The sequence below is a fragment of the Eriocheir sinensis genome, chromosome 51, assembly GCF_024679095.1.
Source record: "Eriocheir sinensis breed Jianghai 21 chromosome 51, ASM2467909v1, whole genome shotgun sequence".
In the NCBI taxonomy this organism is placed as follows: Eukaryota; Metazoa; Arthropoda; class Malacostraca; order Decapoda; family Varunidae; genus Eriocheir; species Eriocheir sinensis.
This window is the reverse complement of record NC_066559.1, coordinates 3,711,146-3,733,780: the sequence shown is the minus strand read 5'-3', so window position 1 is coordinate 3,733,780 and position 22,635 is coordinate 3,711,146. Positions and strand designations below refer to the sequence as shown.

Genomic DNA, 22,635 nt, shown 5'->3' with positions numbered 1-22,635 from the left:
CTGCAGCAGGCGCCAGCCCAGCAGACGACGGCCCAGTGTTTACCTGCCGCCGCCTGTGCCTGCTGTGCCTGCCGATCGCTGCCTGCCCCCGCCCCTCGTGCCGATAAGCCAGCAAGCACTCACCCGTCTCACCGACTATAATTATACAAGTGCGTGGCTTCCAAGATGATGGCGACGGGGCTGACCAGACAAGTGGGCAGGTTCCTGAGGCGGTGCCCCCAGGTGGCGGGTGCCGCCAGCCAGGTGCGGCACCACGGCTCCCACTACCCCATAGACGACGTGGTGTTCGGCCTGACGGAGGAGCAGCAGCAGGTAACACGTACACCAACTTTGGGGTGTGTACTGGTATCCAACTCAATATCCCAACTTCAAGTATAATGCTTTGTCACCATGAAACTGCACGTCTTGTATTGTCCGGAACAGCAATTAATTAACCCGGTAGCAGCGGGGATCATGTTTCTTAATGGTCCCTCTCAGCGAGAAAAATGAGAAAAAGTCATCACTCACACAAACCATTTCAAAATCTATGTCAAAGTATTTGTGGTCAGTTTATGTATCATCTATTTTGGGGAGTTTAAATCATGGCACAAATTATATTTTATTGAAAGATTGGTTGAGGCATATTAGTCACACTGCATTCATAATTTCACCCAAAAATTTTCTTTCCCTTTATAGTCAAAACTTGTGTGTTATCTAATATAACAAATTTCATTCTTTGTGTCTTTTACTTTTCTTTAGATTATAGAGGATGCTTGACTTAAATCATGCTTACTTGGTTATCATATCTTCATTTCTAATTTTATCATTTACTTATCATCCATGGAATTTTATTTTTTATTCTTTATATCCCTTTTTTGTGCATGCATGCATATGTGAGGGAAAGAGCTATCTCTCCATACAGTTTTTTAATGTCGCTCTTTCCATAGTAGAGCATGGTAACTAAGCAGTAGAGAAATAGAATAATTTGTAATTGTTCGTGGATGACAAACAGGTACTTGATACATAATTCACATTACTACTTTTCCATTGCAGCTGAGGAAGAGTGTATTTGACTTCTTTCAAAAGGAGCTTGCACCCAAAGCTGCCCAGATTGACAAGGATAATAACTTCCCAGAGCTAAGAGTAAGTTTATTCCTCTTGGCAGTAAGTAAGGAATGGATCAAGATTAAATTTATTGACTGGTGTATGGTACCAGAATTTTATGTAATATGATGGGAGAGGAATTTGTATACAATAAGTACATGTCTAAAAAAAAGGGTGTGTGTGGTTGAGGTACTTGTAGATGTGCCATGCAAGTGTCAGATGTCAGATATGTAGATAGATATATGATTGGGTTTAATATATACCTTTAAAATGACATATTAATGATAGACCAGCTGACTATGGAAATATATATTTCCTACAAGGCCCTTATTTATTTAATGAATCAAGCCTCAATCACCATACCGACTAGTTGCATAATGAATAAGAGCTTTTACAATTTGGAAACTAATTTTAGAATAAATGTATTAGTGTCTAATTTGCAGACTTTTATTTCCTAATTTTTTGGATACATGCAGAATGTTCAAAGACTGACAGATTGCATTCTCCTTGGCCTGCAGGAGTTTTGGCTTAAGTTGGGTGCCATGGGTCTGCTGGGTGTCACTGCCAGCCCAGAGTATGGTGGCGCAGGCATGGGCTACCTTGACCACATCATTGTGTCTGAGGAGATGAGCCGTGTTTCAGCCGGCATTGCACTGTCCTATGGCGCCCACTCCAACCTCTGTGTCAACCAGATCAACTTGAACGGCACAGTTGAGCAGAAAGAAAAATACATGCCAAAGGTAAATGTATTTCCTTTACTTGGTCCTTAGGTATGGAGGTGTGATTGTTGCAGTTGTGAGGGATTAAGAATTTTCAGTCATTGCCGAGTGGCTTAAAACTACCTACATGCTGTCCTAAAGACCACCTATCAACCCGGACTCTAGTGAAACTACAGTGGAGCAAAAATGAGTTCTAGGGGGTGGCGTGAAGGAAAACGGGGGATTTACTTAAACTGGAAATGGATTGTTACCTAATTTGATTGGGTTGTTAATGGCAGTTAAAAGTTTGATAGTGTGAAAAAATTTGCCAAGGATTAAAGGAAAGCATGCAATAAACTAGTTAATTTGGAGGTCTAGAGCTAAACTAGTTATGGTTTAAGAAAAAGCCTGGCACTGGGGATGACACAAGATCTGATATTCTCTGGTATTTCAAGGGCTAATTAAACCAGACATGTAAAACAATAAGGAAATAGTGGACTTTTTTACATAGCATTCTTCAAAAAACAAAATTTAAACTCAAAATGAGATACCTGCAGTTGCCTCATTGTAGGAGTAGCATCTGTAATTACTTTCATGCTTATCCCCAACAGCTTTGCTCAGGTGAACACATGGGGGCCCTAGCCATGTCAGAGCCGGGGTCAGGCAGTGATGTGGTCAGTATGAAGTTGAAGGCGGAGAAGAAGGGTGATTATTATGTCCTCAATGGTAACAAGTTCTGGATCACCAATGGACCGGATGCTGATGTCCTTGTGGTGAGTGAAAAGCTGTTGCTTACACTGTTGCACTGTTGATCATATTTTCTGTAGTGTATGTTGATTGTTTTATTGTTAAACCTCAATTTAAACACAAATCTGTTTAAGAATTTTTATTTAGTAAGAGACCTAAATTTGGGACACTGTTTGATAAGACAATTAAACATTATTTCGTACAAATCAAAGTTTGGGCTTAATAAAAAAAAACTGTGGCAGTGAGGCAAGCTAATCAAACAAAAAAATAGAAAATAAATGTTGAAAATTTAAGATAAGCCCAAAGACATGTTGAGTGACACCAATAATCGTGCTTCAGTCCCAGTCCCTGATTAAGTGCAAGGTTATGTCAGCTTCTGACATCTTCTGCCTCTCATTGGCTGAGGGCAATAGCAGCACTGTCACTCATGTGTAATGTTGAACTGTAGGTGAATGAGTGCCTTTGGTAAATATTCAGCAATACACCAGAGTGCAACAGGAGTTTTAATATATAAATACCATATCTTGTCTTCAGAAAATCCATGCTCCATCATTCCCACCTCTTTTTCATCCATGATGGCCATTGCTCAACTCTGTATGTCAGCAAGTGTAAAATTAGTATTAGTAATATGTAATTCACCTCGGGTCCAAATTGAGAAATTCCATCCGAATCCATCGGAATAACATCTAAATTCAGCACAAAATTGATTTTTCTATATTTTTTTTATCTCTTATTACCAGAGGTGGGCACCTGCTAATTTCTTGTTAGTCCGCAATTCGCAGTTCCGCTAACTTTGTTGGGCATTCTGCTAATCACTAATCTGCAAATTTTCCGGCTTTACTGGTCTGCTATCGCAAATCTGCTAATGCTAAGGCTAATAAATTTTTTTTAGTCCACTAATGAAGTCCACAACAGTCCGATAAACATTTTTTAGTCCGCTAACCCTATATTGGCAGTCAAAAACATAATGTAAATACAGCGAGTTAAAAACATGCAGACTGCCAGGACAGGCCGGCTGCGCAACAGACAGTTCTTGAATATTCCCACCCACGCAGTCTGGGCAGCCTGCCGCCTGCATGCTGTGCAGACAGGCTGCTATCGATATCGATAGAAGATAGCAAGAGAGGCAACATGGCGGCAAAATTTAAGAGGTAGAGAGGAGGAGAGCTGATGAGACTACTATAATTTTGGCATTCCGCTAACTGCAAATCTGCTCATTTTTCAAATTTTTCACTAATGCTATTCCACAATTAGTAGCAGATTAGCGATTAGCGGACTTAAATTGCGGAATGCCCACCTTTGCTTGTTACATTGAGGTTCTACTGTATTAATTTCATTGTGCGAGGCAATTTAATTTTAATTTTATTTTCTGTATCTTTCTCCTCTACCACATCAAATATGTAAATATATTGCAAGATTATCTAATTTTCATTTTAACATTTATTTCCAAAGCTTTATTAACCACTGTGGTTATATTAGCAAACTAACTGTGAGTGGCATATGTAGGTGTATGCCAAGACAGACATGACCACAGCCAAGCCCCAGCATGGAGTGTCAGCCTTCCTCATTGAGAAGACTTTTGAAGGCTTCAGCACTGGCCAGAAGCTGGATAAGCTGGGTATCAGAGGCTCCAACACTGGTGAACTCATCTTTGAAGATTGCAAAGTCCCAGGTATTTATAAAGCCACTGAATCTGTGACATTTTGGATGGAGAAATGAAGGAAGTGTAATTTCTCCGCATAATATATTTCTCTTAAGTCAAGGAACACCCGAGATTACCATTGTCTAATGTGGTGCCTAGTGTGAGGGTAGGAGGGAAAAGAACTGAAGTAAGAAATGTTAGAGTATACTGTGGACATGGGGAGAATTGGGACTTCTTTTGCTGTGGCCACCATCTTGAGAGGTTTCTGTTCAATGGGTATCAAAATATATAGGTAATTAGGTGGATTGAATGATTTCAATGCTTGATCTTCTCTTCCCACTGCTGTGCTATTCTGTTAGTCAAAGGTATGCTGGGAGTGAGGCTCAAATAGGATTAATAATGGCATGTTATTATGCCACTATCAAAACTGTTGGTATGGAAACCCAAGTGGTGCATATTTATGATATGAGGTACTCAAAGTAGAAGGGGCAAACTTGCCACTGAAAGAAAACAGGATTTTATGTACCACCATAAGCATGCTTCTTTCTTCTATGTCAAGAGATGGTGAGTTTGTCTCTGTTAGTGAAAAGAGCAGGTAAAGAAGGCAAGTCAAATCTGGCTCTGGCCCTGGTGCAGGGTTACACATTTAGAAATGGAGTTTTCTTGAAACTTACCATATAAGTTGGTGTTGAAGACACTTTTTCCTCAAAATAATACAAAAAACTTCGCATGCATCTTGGATACCAAATGTTGCATTACCTGTAAGTCTAACTTAGGGCAATAGGATGTACTAATCAGATAAGATGTTGTTGAGGGGCTATAATGGTCTAGCAGACCCTACTTGCCCTGCCAGTTTTAGTGTTGTTCTTGGTCTTGTATATATTACACTATATATACCATAAAATACATACACATAGACCATACTGTAACAAGATCACCAGTGGGAGTTGATCTCCTTGCTCTGGGGATTTGTTTACCTCTGGTTAGTCTTTGTCAAGTTCGTCTTGACTAGTCTTGATTGTCATGACTTGTGATTGCTTCCCAATAACCAAGACCAAGACTTGGTAGTGGGTCGGGTGTAGCTAATCCTCATACTACCATTATAATATGCTGTAAGGATTTTCAGCTTTACTACAACTTTTAGTTATTGCCACACAAACACGATGAACCAAACATCACTCCAACAACTGAACCGAAAGGTGCATATACAAACAACACCCTGGGGTTGGTGTTGACCAAGAACAACGCTAAAGCAGACTGCCACAAGTGTTTCCTCATCTTCACAGGACATTGGCAGGGAAGGAGGGTCTGCTACACCATCATAGCTCCTTAACAACATCTCATCTGATCAGTACTTTATATACTTCATACATACGTATATTCGATTCTTAAAGTCTCTTATTTAGTACTATGTGTCATATATTTCACAAAGACATTCTTTAGATGACTGGTGTTTGTTGTGAAGTGTATTCCATTTTTCTTTTTCAGCAAAGAACATGCTTGGGAAGGAGAATGGTGGAATCTATGTGTTGTTCTCCGGTCTTGACCTGGAGAGGCTGCTGCTTGCCTCTCAGCCTGTTGGGTGAGTATGCTGTGGCTTGTACCTTGTTGATTAGTCTTAGCTATGCTCTTGTAAGAGATAAAAGGCAGTTTTCATAATTTGAACTTAATTAATTTATTTGATCACCAGACTTACTTGAGAAGTGGTTATTCTATGATACTATGTAAAATTTCTGTAAGACTACTTCAGGTAATGAAACATATATATTTTGTTTTTTGAGAGTATTTCCCCATGTGTAGTTTAACCTTGCATATTTTATTCCCAGCCTGATGCAGGCTGCCTGTGACGTTGCCTTTGAATATGTTCACATGCGGAAGCAGTTCAACACCAGAATCGGGGAGTTTCAGCTGATGCAGGTTTGTGGACTTGAATATGAACAGAGTTAAAAAAGTCACATTTGGTGTCCTCACTGATAGCAATATGTCACTGAGGTGCATTCCAGAATCCTTACAGTCTTCATTCTTTCTTTTTTGTGTCAAAGTCACGATTTTGTTTATTCTGCACAGTGTATCATAAAAAATATTATATTATAGCCCTAAAAGATAAGTAACTAATTCTGCTATAGTGTGCATGGTACCACCTTATAGAGGAGTACTAATAGTGCACATACATATGTAAGCACATGTGCATACACTTGCAAGTGTGTGGTGCAGTGACTGCTTTACAACCAAGATATCCTGAGTCTGATTCCCTGGCAGAGTGAGGACAGATGGGCAATCTCCTTTAATCTGTACCCCTTGTCCACACAGTAGTGAATTGGTACTGGGTCTTAGTTGAATGTTGTGTTCTACCTCCTGGGTGTGTGTGAGTGTGATGTGAGATTCTAGCAGTACCCAGAGATCCGCCACCTGAGGTCCAAGCTCATTCATGGAGGGTACTGGCTAGTGATCTTAAGTCCAGCACATAATCAGACTGTGGTGAATTGCACACATACTGCCATCCATAGGATTGAGAAATTTGGTTAAAGATTTTGATTTATTTTTTGGTTTATGAAGCTGAATTTACTTAAGCTAATGGGCCACTAATGGAAAAGTCATTAAGTAAAATCAGTTAAGTTATAAACAAAACTGAGCATGATTAGGCAGACTGGCCTCCTGTAGTCTCCTTATATCATCACACTTGATTAGATGTTAATAAATTCTTTAATTTTTGTACAGGAAGTATTCCAGTTACAGTCAAAGCTAAAGAATAGTTTATCAGGCCTTTTGCCCTGAAAAACAATACAAATTCCCCTTTAAAATACATGTGATGGTTGAATTTATGGTATATCCTCAGGGCAAGATTGCTGATATGTACACCACCCTGAGTGTTTGCCGCTCCTACTTGTACTCAGTGGCACGAGCCTGTGACCTGGGGCACGTCAACAGGAAAGACTGTGCTGGGGTCATTCTGTATGCTGCTGAGAAGGCAACACAAGTTTGTCTGGAGGCCATCCAGTGTTTGGGTGAGTTTTTCTTTGAGTGATGAACATTAGATAATCAATTTATTATCTACCTATTACTTGTTCTTACCATTTCTTAACAATTCACTAAAATCTGTCTTGCTTCACTCTCTTGTCTATTCATAAGAATTCCTTTAAAAGCGTCATCCTTAATTGGATTCAATTTGCAAACTGAGGCAAACATCTGTTGCTATGGTTACCTTTTGTGTGTTCTAAGGAGCACACAGATTAGTTGATGGGGGATAATACACATATTTATAAGCAACAGTGCACATCAGTTAAAGTAAATATAAGAGGATACACATTGTAAAAAACAACAATAGTGCACATCAGTTACTTGTGGTTGGGTTAGGTCAGTAGATAAGAGAGGATATATTTAGTTACAATTTAACTCATTCTATCATGTAATATGTCTGTGTGATATATCTTGCCTAACTTTACTGACTGAAAAATTCCAAAATAGAGCATATTCTGACATTCTTCTTTTACTGAAATCTCTATCTGAAGAGATTTCAGTATTCATAAGCAGCTTTGGCTTTCATTCTTCTTTGCTAACCAACCATGATGAACAAGCCTACAACTTTGCTGTCTTTAATGATCTAGAGCAGTTGACTCACGGCCGTATCATTAGGCAGCCTCTAAACCTCCTCCTCCTCTTCCCTTAAACGGTGTCCCCTTTCTGCGGGATACTATAAGGTGATCTCAGTCCCTTCCTCCGCTAGAGCTCCTTCTGAGTTGGGTTGGTAGCCTCTGTAAACATCTCTACACGGAAATATTGATAATTGAAGCATTTTACATATATTAGTGTAATCATACATATTTTTCAATGTATAATCACAAAGAAAATGGTTGATTGAAATTCAAATATAGGTATAATTGGGAACATAGCGTGAGTGATAGGGTTGGTATTCCTGCGCGGCCCGTGTTTCCACAAGGCCTACGAGAGGGGAGGCCTATAGGGGGTGGGGAGTGACGTCAGCACCTCATGGTTTCCACCTCTCTCCACGCACACAGCCAGGGAGTCCACATGTGCCCGGTGCTATCACTTCTCTGCCCCTCGCTACCATCCCATCAAGCAAGGGGCCGTTAGAAAAGTGCTCGAGCCCCATCGGAGCTATAGGAAAAGACTACCTAGCTCCTTGAGTTGACCAAGGAGGCGTGTTGACACAGCAACTCGGCAAGGGTTAAAAATCATGATACGACCCTGAAGTCTTAAACAAAATTTTAAATCATTTATTTAAAAACTTTTACAGATTCATATTAGATCAAATACGTTTTATTATAATTCCTGGATCATTTATTACTATATTAATGAGAGAAATGCAGAATTGACGCTTAAAATATGCGAAGGGGCTGACGAAGATGTGCCTATCTCGACCCCTTGCCAGATTCCAACAATTTCGCCCCTCAACACCTTTCCTTCGCTTATGGAGAGGGCCCCTTGAAGATTATGGTATGAGAAATTGGCTGAAGAGCTTCTATAGTCGAGGAGGCTGCCTTATGGTACGGCCGTCAGCACCCTACATATATTCCTGGATGCCTTAGATACAGTATGCCCAGTATTTTAGACCTCTTTCTAACCTTCAGCTCATTCTTTTTAACAAGTACACTCTCCATTGGGCTCCTCCAGTCTCAGCCTTAAGTGATTTCCTTAGTCTGTCCTGTTGCTCTTGTGCAGCTTCTGGAGCCTCTGAGAAGGCATTGCTTCATCTAAGTGGGAAGACCTGATGATGTAGTTTTCTGATTTCCCATGGGATGATACTACATCCAGTTCAGAGATCATTCTGTGTTTGCCTAGAGGATTACTTAGATGATTGTTCATGGATGGAGACACACTACAAGATTTCAGTATCTTTCTTTTCTCCCCTATTACTGGTAAACTGGAAGAGCATTCCTTTATCTGTATTTCTCTATTATGATTTAAACTTTTTCAAGAGAGTATCAAGACACCACTCTGACTAGAATGAATCATTCCTACAGAATTTCTTATGCTTTTTATAGGAGCAGTATTTCTTATTCCTGATTTGCCCTTTTCCTGCTTGCCTTTGTCATGAAAAGAAATATGTAGGGGCACATCAGGTAAAGTAGATAGAGGAGGAAACATATTTAAAAACAGCAGTGTATGTGAATTACTCATTGATAGTTAGATTGCATTAAATTAGTGGGATAAAAGAGGATACACATAGTTATATACTAATAGCAGTGCACATCAGTTAGAGTAGATAATTATGCGAGGATGTATGTAGTTAAGGTATCAGTGTATGTCAATAACTCGTGGTTCCCTCTCCAGGAGGTAATGGCTACATCAACGACTACCCAACCGGCCGCTTCCTCAGGGATGCCAAGCTCTACGAGATTGGGGCTGGCACCAGTGAAATCAGGCGCCTGGTAATTGGTCGAGCCCTCAACGCAGAGTACAGGTAATTAGTCAGTGTGCTGCTGCCCCAATGGGTGTTGAGACATGGGACTTTTGTTGCAATCAGGATCCTAAACAGGTATTAGAGGTGTTGCCGTAGCGTAGCATGTGATATTCTTTGTCTGTATTCCTTTTGATTGCATTGGTGGAGAGAGGAGTATTTCCCATTAGTCAAGAAAGAATCATAGGTTAATCTATGTTGTCTTACCAGTAAAATTTTGGCTTTATTCACTAAAAAAGAAAAGAAAACTTGCCTCTGTTTGGTAAGCCTCGGGTATATTTTGAGTGACTGAAGAGACTCAGTGAAACACTCACCACAATTTTGTGTGCACTACTCGCCATCATGATGGATGGAAGAAAAAAGTCAAATCCTGAACATAAGGGAGTACGTGCACTTGGTTGTGCTCCTATGTTGAGGGAGCTTCCTTCTGGTGTAAATTTTATTGTTGTGACATAAATGATCCAAATAGAGTGAACTCATTCATTAAACTATTTATTAGAAAAGTTGTCTTAATTCTGTTCAAGTAAGTCTAGCTTGTTACCTGGGAAAAGTTGACAAACACTTGGTGAAATAGTTAGTTATGCAAATTGTGATTACTTTTTTGACAAATTTGTGATACATAGTTTAAGTTGTGAGCCTTCCCAAATTGTTGTCACAACATTGTCATACCTTGATGTCGTGATGTCTTAAATAGGTTTTTCATGTTGATTGGTGATGGCGGTTCTTTTTTTTTTTCAAGAACTTGAATAAAAAAAATCAGTATTATGAACATTACAGTCAAAACTCAAAATCTGGAGCACCAACTTTAGCACAATACTTAATTATGAGTAGTCAGTGATGATTTAAATCAATTTTCTAACAGACTGTTTATATAATAGTATTGGCATCCTACTTTTCAAGTAGTATTTTGTAGCCTAAAAAACAAAGTTTTGAAGAGACTGCAAAACTGGTTAGAAAGAGAAACTTGTTCAGGAGGTAGATTCATTCACTAAGTATTTTCATCATGATGAGTGCTAGAAGAGTTAGCTCTTTAGTAACAGTAAGATCAGTAGATCAGACAGTGGAATATGGCAAATTGTAGTCTTTCATACATGCAGCTTACACTACTCTTAATTGTGAGCAGAGTGAACATAAAGGTTGTAGATCACATGATAATAATATAAAAGTAATAGGAATCCATTGGACCAACCACACACAAAGTAAAATATTCAGAAATGTGAGTGGTTCTGGCAGGTGTTCCGAGATCCTGGCAGCTACTGTGCTGATGTGTTGCAGATAGTTTTGTTACATTGGGTGCATTTTTCTTCTCAACACTAGTTTATTAGATTACCGAATTTTATGAAATTTTATTTTTATAGCAGAATTTAGTAGAGACTATATGTTTGCATCTCCTTCAAATGCTGTTCTCAAGTATTACTCTTTCACTACTCATATACTGAGTAAGTAACTGAGGAAACCACATTTCCCTTATATATGATATATTACCATTCTTAACAATTCTTAAAAAATGAAGGAACAGTTCCTTAGTTGTGTAATTGTGTAATAATAATTTTTTATTCTAGAAGAATTGCATTTTAAAATGTTTTGTTCATTTTGGTTTGTGGTGTGCAACATGATAGAGCTGCACTGGACCATAAACTATAGTGCTAGAGCCTTACCTTTACAGGTAAAGGGGAATATATATAATAGAAGACTGTACAATAATATTATTTTTGTATTAGAGCAAGCAGTGTAAATATCACTAGATACGATATTGTATTAATGTATATAATTTAAGCGCATAAAGGGGACTGTTGATGTAAATGTAAATAAACAGCATATTCATTATTGTATGTTGACCCTTCATATATGTACACTGACTAATGTCAGCAGTTGATGTTTGTTAATCAGTGACTGTGATACAGAAAAACAGTTCATCCCTAAGACGTGGATTAAAACATACGAGTAGTATGTTCCCATCTTCCAGTTTATGATGTAAGAGGCAACTAAATGAGATACAGTTCCTATTACAGGTGATTAAGATTCAATGCACTTGACCTGCAGGAGTTAACAAATAGTAGCTTGTTACTGATTTTTTTATATATATATTTTTTTGTGGATATGTCCTTTCTTGCAATGTTTATGTATCCAGGTTGGCCAAGTGCCTGTAAAGGGTAGGAAGTTTGTTACTACAAAAGCAATATAATAATTCATTCATTTCAATATCCAAACCATTTAATATGTCATTTACCCATCCACACTCACCTACAATCACTTTCATGCTTCGACTCGTTCACCATACCATTCAGTCTGTATATACAACTGTCATGGTTACCACCTAAGCAGCAGACTTACGAAAGGGCTGAACCCCAGTAGGCCAGGTTGAAGATGAAGAAAATGACAGGAACTATGATGCGGCCCAGCTTCATCATGACCATGTTGCTTTTCCTTGGTGACCTGGGTGCAGCAAGGCCAGAAAACTCCCTCTGCACCACTGGATCCTTCCTCAGCACCAGAACACCAGCATCAAAAGTGCTAAAAGAAGACTGATTTTGTTAATGGCATATCTTCCACCATCATCATCATCATCTTTAGCTATTAAAAGTCCCCTGCAATACAAAGGCCCTTCCCAACATTCTCCACCTCTCTGTCTGATGTTGGCATATACCATTCTGCTTCAGCAAATGCTCTAATCTTATTTTTCCACCTGGTTCTCTGTCTGCCCTGATTTCTACAATTCCTTGGTTGCCACTCTGTTACTTTGGTTTTCTATCTGTTATCGGATCTACGTATGATACGACCTGCTCAAGTCTATTTCTTATTCTTAATAGTCCTTATATATCTTCAACCTTTGTCTGTTCTTTAATTGATTACATTTGCTTCCTGTTTCTCCATGTTATACCCAGCCTATTCCTCTCCATTCCTTTGTGCACTTCGTAGCCTCCTACTAAATCTTGTGAGGAGCCAAGTTTCTGAACTTTATGTCAGGTCTGACAAGATATGCTGACTACACTTTTCCCTTCAAAGAGAGAGTGACAAGTAGCTATTCATGATAGTACTATGCTTACCGAAAGCACTCCATCCAATTTTTTTTTTTTCTTTCTGATTTCTTTTTCATGGCTGGTTTTGCTCTGGTTGTTTATCCTTGATGTATACATATTTTTTCCTTTAATCTATTAAGTATTTCATTCCTAATCATTATTTGTTGTCCTGCCAACTGATTATGAAAAATTACTTTAATTTTCTTTATATTCATCTTCGGACTTACCCTCAGATTCTTTCTGGAGTTCCATAATCATTCTTTACATGTTTTCCTGAGGATCACTTAGTAAGGCTGTTACCTTCTAATCCAAGATTGATGTATACCTCTACCCAAAGGGTGCTGCAAGACAAGTGGGTCTGCGAACTGTGACGTAAACGTACATAAAGCAGAGGCTCATCTTAGACTTCTCACATTGCACATCTTGCAGGCAGAGGTTCATCTTGCAATTCAAAATGGGGTGGGACAGTAATTTGTTGTGGTAATGGGAGACATTGCACACGTAAATCATGAGCATATGACGATGTTAGTAAGTATGGGTTCTTTTCTAACACCTATAAATACTGTGTATTGAACTGCTTTATGAACTGGCTCACTGCATAATCTGAAAAATCATCAGTCTTCAACTGCTTTAATTGCTGTAAGTTTAGTGGTGCAATGTCTGCAGCACCTCCATGGGGAGGTGGTGGATGAATGGGTAGCTACATCCAAATGGACACTTGTTTGAATCCTGCACGCTGCCACAGCTGGGATTTTTCAGTCACTGCTGAGTGGCCTAAGACTACCCACATTCTGTCCTGAAGACCACCTTTGAATCCTGACTCCAGATTCTCTCTCTCTAAAGAGAGGCTCAAAGATGAGCTCTGACGGGCAACATGAGCCAATCAAGATGGCGCCACCATAAACACTTGCCTGATCTACAATGGGCTGGGTTCAATCATCAGGCCCCACCAAGAATGCCTACTGATGCATAGGCTGAAACGTACTGTGTCTATCTTTTTACAGTGCAACACTAGCATTAATATTTAGTATACATCAGGTGGGGGTGTTGAAACAAAGTACCTTTCTGAAGCATACAAAACAGTACTTGAAAAAAAAGATCAATACTAGAAGGCTGATAGTGTGATGGTTGATACACTTAGTTCATAATCACAAGGTTGTTATTAGTCTGGGTGGTATGCATCTCACAAAAATAGTATTGTGCCTAAACCATTATTGTTATATTATTGAGACAAGGAAAGCAATACCCATAAGTAATGGAATTAGATATTAGAGGTTGCCTGTGACTGCTTAGATAGCAAGCTGAGATGACAAGTAGCAAAAAAGTTTTTGATCAGTCAATCAATGAAGGCATACGCCAGGAGGCGTGTCGCCTTGCCTACCCTATGACGCCAAATCCAAGGGTCCTTCCGGGCGAGTCTCCATGCAGGCCCCTTTCCCATCCTGAGTACCTCCTGGCAGGATGGGAAGGGAAGTTTTGATGACATTAAACAGAAATAAAAACTGACTTGCACCACTGTTGTTCTTGATGATGAGGAGCTAGAGAGGCATTTTGTGAGCCAGGTGTTGCCAAGTGCGTAGTCAATGAGTGTCTGCAGCATGACACCAGAAAGATGATAACGATGGAGAAGAAGAGCCAAATATCAACCAGCTTGAAGTATGAAGTCTTGGGCAGTGAGTTGGAGGTCTGCAGCAAAGATTGAGAGTAACATTGTTATTCCTTGATACTTCCACCTCTCACATCAACTATTTTCAAAGGCCAAAAAGAAGATTATTCTGGTTATAATTAGTGTTCTTTAGGTTCCTGGTACAGAAGAGGGATCAAACTGCCACTGGGTCATAAAACTGCCCCTGATAATGCCCCAAACTCCTATGAGAGTCTTGTCAAATGTGTGCTTGGGTGCCAAAATGTTTAATAATATGGCTCTAAGGCACACAGGGAGCTGAGGAACATGGGTAGAAAGAGGAATATGAGAAGAAAGAAGTGGTTAATACATGAATTGGTTCAGACAAGCAACAGATGCAGAAAGTAAACTTCTAGTGTTCATGACAAGGCAACGCAACAACCTGAGTGAAGAGCGAGGAGAGGACAAACAGGGCTGTCAGTGCGACTACAATACGGGAGTTGAAGTCGTCAACGTTGAAGAAGAACGTTGCATAGGCGATGACCATGAGCAGGGTGGTGGGGATGTACAGGGTGAGGAGGTAGAAGCCATAGCGCCTCACAAACCTCACATTCACCTGCACTGTCGAAAATTCCCCATCAGAGTACTCCTCCATGGCCAGCCGACCTGAGAAAAGAAGCGAGATGCACAAGTGATGAAAGAACTGTTGAAAATGAGAAAGGAGTCTTTAGAGGGAACAGTTCGGGGTTTTTATGATAGCTTTGCTCCTGGAAGAAATTATGGGAGGTTATAAGATAGAAGTCTTTCATACAAGTTAAGTTGTTTTTACAAATGTAATTGGCATAAAAAGAGCATTGATATGTATTTGTAGAGGAAACTTAACACCAACTACATGCCAGTGTCTTGGGGCATAAATTGTATTAATTATCATGATACTTTTATCAGGCAAAGCAAACATGGAACAATAGTAATGTTGCCATAATAATATTTTGTGTAGGAGTTATGTGTACACTGCACTGTCATTTTGTATTTTTTTCTGTAATTGTTTTGGAGATGGAAATTTATAGCTACTACGTATATGTAAGAGCTTATTACACATTCTTTTTTAATATTACACTTTCAGGAATAAGTAAGTGTGGTAGGAGCAGCTACTCACCAATAGTGTACTCAATGAGAGCAGGAGGCCCTGAGTAGTTGGCAACAGCAGGCAGCAGGACCATGTAAGTTGGTGCTGTGGACACTAGTGTGAAGCGTAGAAAACATACCTGCAAGGCCCAGACAAAACCTTTCAGACTAACTCTGGCAATGGCATCAGAGGTGAATATTTGCATATGGTCTCAAGACTTTGGGGTTTGGAAGGCACTGCCTGATTGTCCATGATGTCACATTGGGACTAAAGATTGCAGGGTGTTGGGAGAGAAAAATAATTTGGTAGTAATGGCAGGCGCAGTTTTGTTGGGAAAGAATTAGTGATTATGGCCATGATTTCATAGTGAGACATAAGATTGGAGGTCAGGGTGTTTAGATGCAGGAGGAAGCTGAAAACCAAATTGCAGCTGAGTTCTCGTAGATGAAGGAAGATAAATAAATAGCTGAAAATGAATGAATATTTTTATATTTTTTTATATTTATAGATTCCTACAGATATAAAGATTTACATGTCATCAAGTCTGTTGTTTCTAAATATCAATCAATATTATTATTTTCCCCACAATGAGTGGAATAGGCAAGAAACAGAAGTGCAGCAGCAGTAGGAACCTCACCAGTTCAGAGAAGGCATTATGATATCATGACACATCATCATCATTAAATGGTATGGGCTTGGTTTATTTGACATAATAATTCTTAACATTATATCATCATCAGTTTCCAATATCCCACACTCAGCAGAATAGAGAAGAGGTTGGAGAAGTGAGAACCAAAAACCAGTGACTTGGTGATGGAACATAAGATCAGCTAAGCACATCGACCATTCCCAGCCGCTACATTCCCAGTGCTAGAAACTCATATTCTGATTGATTCTTAAAGCCTCAGACTTTGGAATTACAAAGGTATTCATTTTGCTAAATTTGTAGATAAACGTATGACATAGAATGTGAATGATCTGTAGAACATATTGCAAAGCACTGTACATTATGATGAAAAGTTTTGACTCAAAGGGGAAAAAAGTGTAAAATTGGGGCAGGAGTCATGTAGTGATATATCATAAGGACATCAAGCAGAGGTATTAGAAATAAAGGAATTTAGTCAGTTTTGAGATTTTAAAGATAATGTAGTAATCTGTCATGTTATTTAATATGATAATTAGCCAGTTGTTGATAATTTATAATTAAGAACCCTCGACTGTGTGTGCACCAGGTGCCTGTGACTGACCTGAGCATCGAAAGGGAACATAATGAGGTCAAAGTCGCAGGTGTAGGTTAAGGTGTACAGCTGACTTATCTCCATGCTGTTGTCCACACCAGAGAAGATGTTCACTGCAAATCAGGTGAGTTAGTTGGTGTGTATGAATGCAGCAGCAATGAATGTTGCGGTAAATTTTTCTTATTTGTTTTCATCATAGTCCCTGAGGTGTACTTATCCCTCTGAACTTCTTAACCCGGTAGCAGTGATGGGCCAGATTTTTGCTTTGAAATAAACCCCCCAAAATAGAGGATGCATAAACTGATCACAAATGTGTTTATATATATTATATAATGTTTTGCATGAGTGATGATTTTTTCTCATTAAATTGCTTAGAGGGGCCTTTAAGAAACATGATCCCTGCAACTTCTGGGTTAATACTGATCAGACTTCTTTTAGTTGAGGCCCAAGTCCAATACCTATGGCTTATTGAATTATATAAGTTCATTGAGGCTACTCATATTATTTCTTATATTGTGTTAGGTGAGTATTAAGACTAAGTTCATCCTCATTATCAGTTACCCCTTTCCTTTAGCCTGCATGGAGAGTTCAAGTGACCTGTTGTTTTATTGCATATTTTTTTTTGTGGAAAGGTCATGTAATGTAAATTTATCTAAATTTAAATTTGATATTGACAGATAATCCCACCAGAAATAAAATGAATAGGTGCATTTTCATACATAAAGTAGGAATTCCAATTTTGCTTGCATTATCCTATACCTAGAAGTCAGAAATTTATAGATGCTTAACAATTTTGCAGTTAAAGATTGATTCAAAAGCTTTAGAAAGACAGGAAAGTAAAGCTTGTAAACTAGTAAAGCTAGAACAAAGATACTTTTTAAAGGTGGAAACATTGGTCAAATGTAAAATTTTGGTCGTCAAATAATATTGTTTTCTGTGGTCAAATAATCGCCAAATAGTAGTAGAATATTGCCGCCATAAAAAAAAATATGTAGAAATACGTAGACTCCTCGCGGAATCTGGAGAGTCGCAGCCAGTAGCAGGCGGTGAAGGAGGAGACCTCGGGGAAGGGCGGCGTGGCGAGGCGGGCGTAGCTGAGGTCAGACGGCGTGCCGGACTCCTGTAGGACGAGCACGCGTTCTTCCCCTGGTGCCAGCGGGGGTTGGGCCGAGCTGACCGACATCCACTCCCTTCCTGCAAGGTGCATACGAGTGTCACACTTACGTGTCTTCTACAGTGCGCAGTGAATTTTTTTTTTTTTTTTAAAGAGAGGATAGTCTAGGGTTCTTCCCAGTGCTGGGTCGCGAGAGACCACTCACTGGGTCGCCACTTCTTTACAAACAAACAATGAACACCAACGAGCCGGAGGCACACAGCTTTTCGCATTGCTGCTAAAGTCTTCAGAATGGGTCGTCAGGAATCCTTAAAATAAAACTAGGTCACGATAAGATAAGTTTGGAAAAACACAGAGTTTAGCAAGCTTCCAAGGAAGGGCTCAGTTTTGTTAAACTTCAAGCAGTGATTCTTAACCTTTTTAGAGGCGTCGAACCCTACCGAAAACCTCCGCACAGTAGGCGAACCCCTCCGGTATGAAAAAAAGAAGAAAAATGGCTCTAAAATTCGAGTATATGTAGATAATACAAAAAATAAATCATTTCTTAATGGCAAAATGAAAGAAAAACTGGCTTAAAATTCAATTGCAAAATTGCCGTGTGTTCCGGAGAGCTTTCGCCGAACCCCTGATACTGTCTCACCGAACCCCTGGGGTTCGGTTGAACCCAGATTAAGAACCAGTCATAAAGGCACCCTGAGATATCTGTTAGGAGTCAACAACTCATGTGAATGATTTACTCCATTAAATCACACCAGAATTAAAGGAGGTTTTTGCTAAACTTTGCCTCTACAAGACTGGAAGGCAGCAGGTAAACCATCCCGATGAAGCCATTGCATCTGTCAAAAATGCCCAAATTCTTACTGGTTAGGGTTGACTATATGTAGTCTTTTCTGACTCAGGTCATACGGGCAGATCTTTGTCTTAAAGAAATCCATAATGAATGGCTGCGACTTAAATCGCTGTGTCAAGAAAGATAAACTTGTCTTGATGGACTACACAACAACACTTGTTGATCTCCTGGTGACGTTAAAATCTCTGCTCATCGTCACACACCGGACAGAGGAGGCTCCTGTGCTGCGCTGGTCACCGCCACTACGGGCATCAACACCAGCAACACCGCCAGACCCATGCTGCCCTGTGTCTGAGGGAGCTTGTGTATATTTGCAGCAAACTGAGTATAAGTTCTTTCAGATTTAGAAAGCTTAGATTTGTGCCAGACTTTTATTTTTTTTGAGGAGGGGGATGTGTCGGGTTATGCAGACTTTTGTAACTACGGTATTTTTGCTCCCATCATTCTTTCATCCATATATTACCTTCTCCCCTTCGTCCCTCCTTTTAATCGGCCTTCCGTTCGTTTGTCCTTGTTTGGCCATTTACATGCTCATCATAAAGTTCAAGTCTATACATTTCCTTCTCGCATTTCCATCTCTCATTCATTTTCCATCCATAACTAATCATCTTTTTCGTTACCTTCTTTACTTCTTCGTTTTACCGTTCGTGTGTTTGCTCCTTGTTTTCACCCCTCCTGAAAGGCACAAAGATTTCCACACTATCGCAATACACACGCCTACTAGCCCCCACCACGACCCCCCAACACCACCATCCCCATCACGGTCCCCCTCCCTCCCTTATCGCCATTCCCATCACCACAATACACCACCACCACACCTCACTCCCCTTCCACCACTACCACCATCACGACCCACCACTACCCCCACCAGTAACGTGTGACGATCTCATGGTGCTCGGGGTAGGGCTAGCTAATCAGGCTGCCACCGGGCCATTGACTATCCATCCTTCGTCTGCATTACTTCTCCGTGCGTGCCTTTTGTCGATGGCCGAGGACAGATAGGCGTCTTGGCACAGCATAGGAGGACAATGGAGCTCCAGTCACGACACGCGGTCTTGTGATATATGGTCCGGGGATTCTCATTACATTTTAAGAGGAGGAGGAGGTGGAGGAGGAGGAGAAAGAAAATGAAGGGAGGAGGAAGAGAAGAAGCAGGAAGAGAAGTTGAAGAAAGAAAGAAAATAAAGGTGATGATGATGATGATGAGGAGGAGGAGGAGGAGAAAGAAGAAAGAAAAAAAAAGAAAAAAAAAAGAGAAAGAAAAAAAAATAATAATAAGATGAAAATGAAGATGAAGAAGAAAAAGAAGAAGAAGACGGAGAAGAAGAAGAAAAGGGGGGAGGGTGAGGATTGAGGTGTTTTAATTAGAATTATTATTGAGGCCAACTTTTAGGTGACAACGTGGGTGAACAGACCGACACACACACACACACACACACACACACACACACACACACACAGAATAGTTAATGAGTTTTCTTTTTGGTTTATTACGCCCCTCGGAAGCAGAACGATTATTTCCAAGGGTGGCATTAAAGATAATTGTCAGACAAGCTTGTATCCGACTTAATTGGTTAGTGGAGGCCAGAACCAAAGCATTAATGTTAATAGTTCCCCCCCACTCCCATACACACACACACACACACACACACTGCTATGCCGCGTCCCCCTTGTATATTGAACGCCCCCCCCTCAAAAAAAAGCAGCAAGAAAAGAAAACGTAGAAGGGGTTGAAACTGTTTTATCATTTTACTCATTTTTTTTGTTTTGTTTTTGAGAGAATCGAAAAGGAAATGAAAACAACAACTATAAAAACACACCACAAATAGCTGAGGAGGAGAGTTCGGCCGCACAGGAATCGACGGCAGACTGTTCGCGTGACTCAAAGAGAATTCTGTATTATCGGTATCATTAGAGGTGTTTTCCGAGGCGGTGTGTGGGTAGGTGGTCCGTCTGAACCTAGGAGACTATACATGGTCTGAACTCACCCCTCAAATCAAAGGCACAGCATGGTCGTATAGCATGCAAAAGTGTGTGTGTGTGTGTGTGTGTATAAGACGAATGGTGCCCGTTTCTCGAGAACGCCGTGGCATTAAAGGTCTTCCATGCCATGGTTGGGGTGAGGCGCTGCGGGGCACTGCCAGGCGGCGTGCGTGCGTGAGTGTGGAGTGTCGGGACCTACACCCCGACACACCGTGGCCCTACACCATCAAGATGACACCACCACGCGGCGGAGCCTTCATCCTCCCCACGTAATGATAGCGCACTGGGGTCGATTCTCCCGAAGGGTGCTGGATGTGCTGCATGTGGTATTTATTATCTTTATCTGTATACTGCGACAATTTAAAGATTGTTCCTTTCAGGGCCTGAGATTCACTGCCGTCATGATTAACGCTATAAATATTTTACGTCATTACTTTAGAGATAAAGTTGTCTCGTCCTCGCGGTAACACCATACCTAAACTGGTACACCATGTAACTTGAATTTCACGGTAAAAATGGTTTCATCATTGTTTAGTTCATTCTCACCATTCTCAGTTCTTGATGACTTAAAGGCACTCTTTCACAAAGGCATCAGCTCACCTCGTCGTGTCACTATGTAGTGGTTATGTCTCAGCCGTGGAGCACTCTCTGGACCATGAGTGTCACGAAGGTTGTCACTGACCACGTGACTGTCAATAGCGTAATGTTTTTAGCCAGAAGAAGGACGGACACAGTAAAAACTAGAATCGTTAGCTTACAAAATTTCACCATAAATTCAATACTGTAAGATGCCTTGTTCATCTTACATTATGTAGTAATTTTCTGTTCAAACAATGTTAATGTGATGAAATTCTCAAATAGCACATTTTCACCAAGTGACATTGAGGAAAACTTGCTAAGAATGATGGAAAAGCTATACAGAGAGTTTGAAGCATAAGAAGAGATCGAAGGTAGTGTTGGCAGGAAACAAAACAATCATAATCGGAAACGAAACATTTGAGAGTAGATGATACATATAGGCGAATAGGTCAAACAATCATTACAAACCCAACCCACGAGTTATAAATCGGAGAGGCATAGGAATGTCATGAAACGCTTTTGGTAACACACACACACACACACACACACACACACACACACACCAACTCTCCTTTCCATTCATAAATATATTTAACCTCTATTTGAAACTTTCAGTCGTGTTTGTCTCAACTTCACATTTGCTTAATTTGTTCCACTCATCCATTACCCTATTCGCTAATCAGTTTTTACCTCTCTCCTAAACCTGAATTTATCCAGACAACAGTTAAAACAACGGAGCGGCAACCTAGAAATTGTAGAAGCAAGGAAAGATATAGAACCAAGCGGAGATGAGTGATAGGGTCCACTGATATAAGAAAAAAAAAGGTGGAGAACAGTTTTATGGATCTCTTTCTTGCGGTGTACTAATGATGGATGAGAAAATGCATAGTTACTTAATGCTTAACGATACTATTATGCCTCAATGTCTCACAGAAGGAAAGAAACGTGAGCTTGTACTTTAGACCCTGTTTTACATCTGCTGGAGTTAAAATCCTCCTTGCAGCGGAACCATGTGACGTTATGCGCGAATTGCTTCAAAATTTTAACCAAGAGTAGGATTACTGTACATTCTGTACTGTTTACAATTTTACTGACATGTGCAATCTGAGGAATTAGTTGACAAAAAATAAGGTGATCACGAGCACTCCATCTCTAAAACCTGACTGTTTGAACTTGTAATCAGTGCCGTAGTGTTCCTTGGTTTTGTCTGTTAATTAACGTTATTATAATAAGAGGCACTGTGGCATTATAAGAGGCACTGTGACATTCTCCCAAAGGCACACTGTTCGCCTTACGATGTGTTCCCTCTTCTGTAACACTGTACATGGACTGGTTTATATACTAAGTCCTAAGCATTAGTAATATCCGAGCGTCCGCGTTTCAAGAAGGTAGAGATAGAGGTGTTCTGGCAGCCTCCCCGTCCGCTTATTCTTGAACTGCAGCAGTGTTCATCACCCGGCCCGATTTAGGTTAGGTAATTGGTTAGGTTAGGTTTGCACGCTCGATGGGACT

General features: G+C 40.1%; 1 protein-coding gene and 1 long non-coding RNA gene across 2 annotated transcripts; one reads left to right on the top strand and one right to left on the bottom strand.

The window, feature by feature from the left end:
- Positions 1–11,414, top strand: LOC126982563 (isovaleryl-CoA dehydrogenase, mitochondrial-like). Its single transcript, XM_050834716.1, has 9 exons — positions 1–312; positions 1,033–1,122; positions 1,602–1,823; positions 2,393–2,554; positions 4,035–4,200; positions 5,659–5,752; positions 5,997–6,087; positions 7,007–7,175; positions 9,463–11,414. The coding sequence occupies exons 1-9, from the start codon at positions 166–168 to the stop codon at positions 9,594–9,596; spliced, it is 1,275 nt and encodes a 424-aa protein (XP_050690673.1). The 5' UTR covers positions 1–165; the 3' UTR covers positions 9,597–11,414.
- LOC126982564 (uncharacterized) lies at positions 10,311–14,966 on the bottom strand. The gene is made up of 2 exons (XR_007735248.1): positions 14,676–14,966; positions 10,311–14,295 (listed from the first exon to the last, which is right to left on the bottom strand). It is a non-coding gene; the product is annotated as an uncharacterized LOC126982564 (long non-coding RNA).
- Positions 14,967–22,635: the final 7,669 nt, after the last annotated feature.

What these genes read in the sequence shown, in the direction of transcription:
- LOC126982563 (XM_050834716.1), top strand. Translation starts at nt 166, where the DNA reads ATGATGGCGACGGGGCTGACCAGACAAGTGGGCAGGTTCCTGAGGCGG. An exon ending in CTTGCCTCTCAGCCTGTTGG is followed by an intron (nt 5,753 to 5,996) that starts GTGAGTATGCTG and finishes TTTTATTCCCAG; the next exon opens with CCTGATGCAGGCTGCCTGTG. An exon ending in GGGAGTTTCAGCTGATGCAG is followed by an intron (nt 6,088 to 7,006) that starts GTTTGTGGACTT and finishes GTATATCCTCAG; the next exon opens with GGCAAGATTGCTGATATGTA.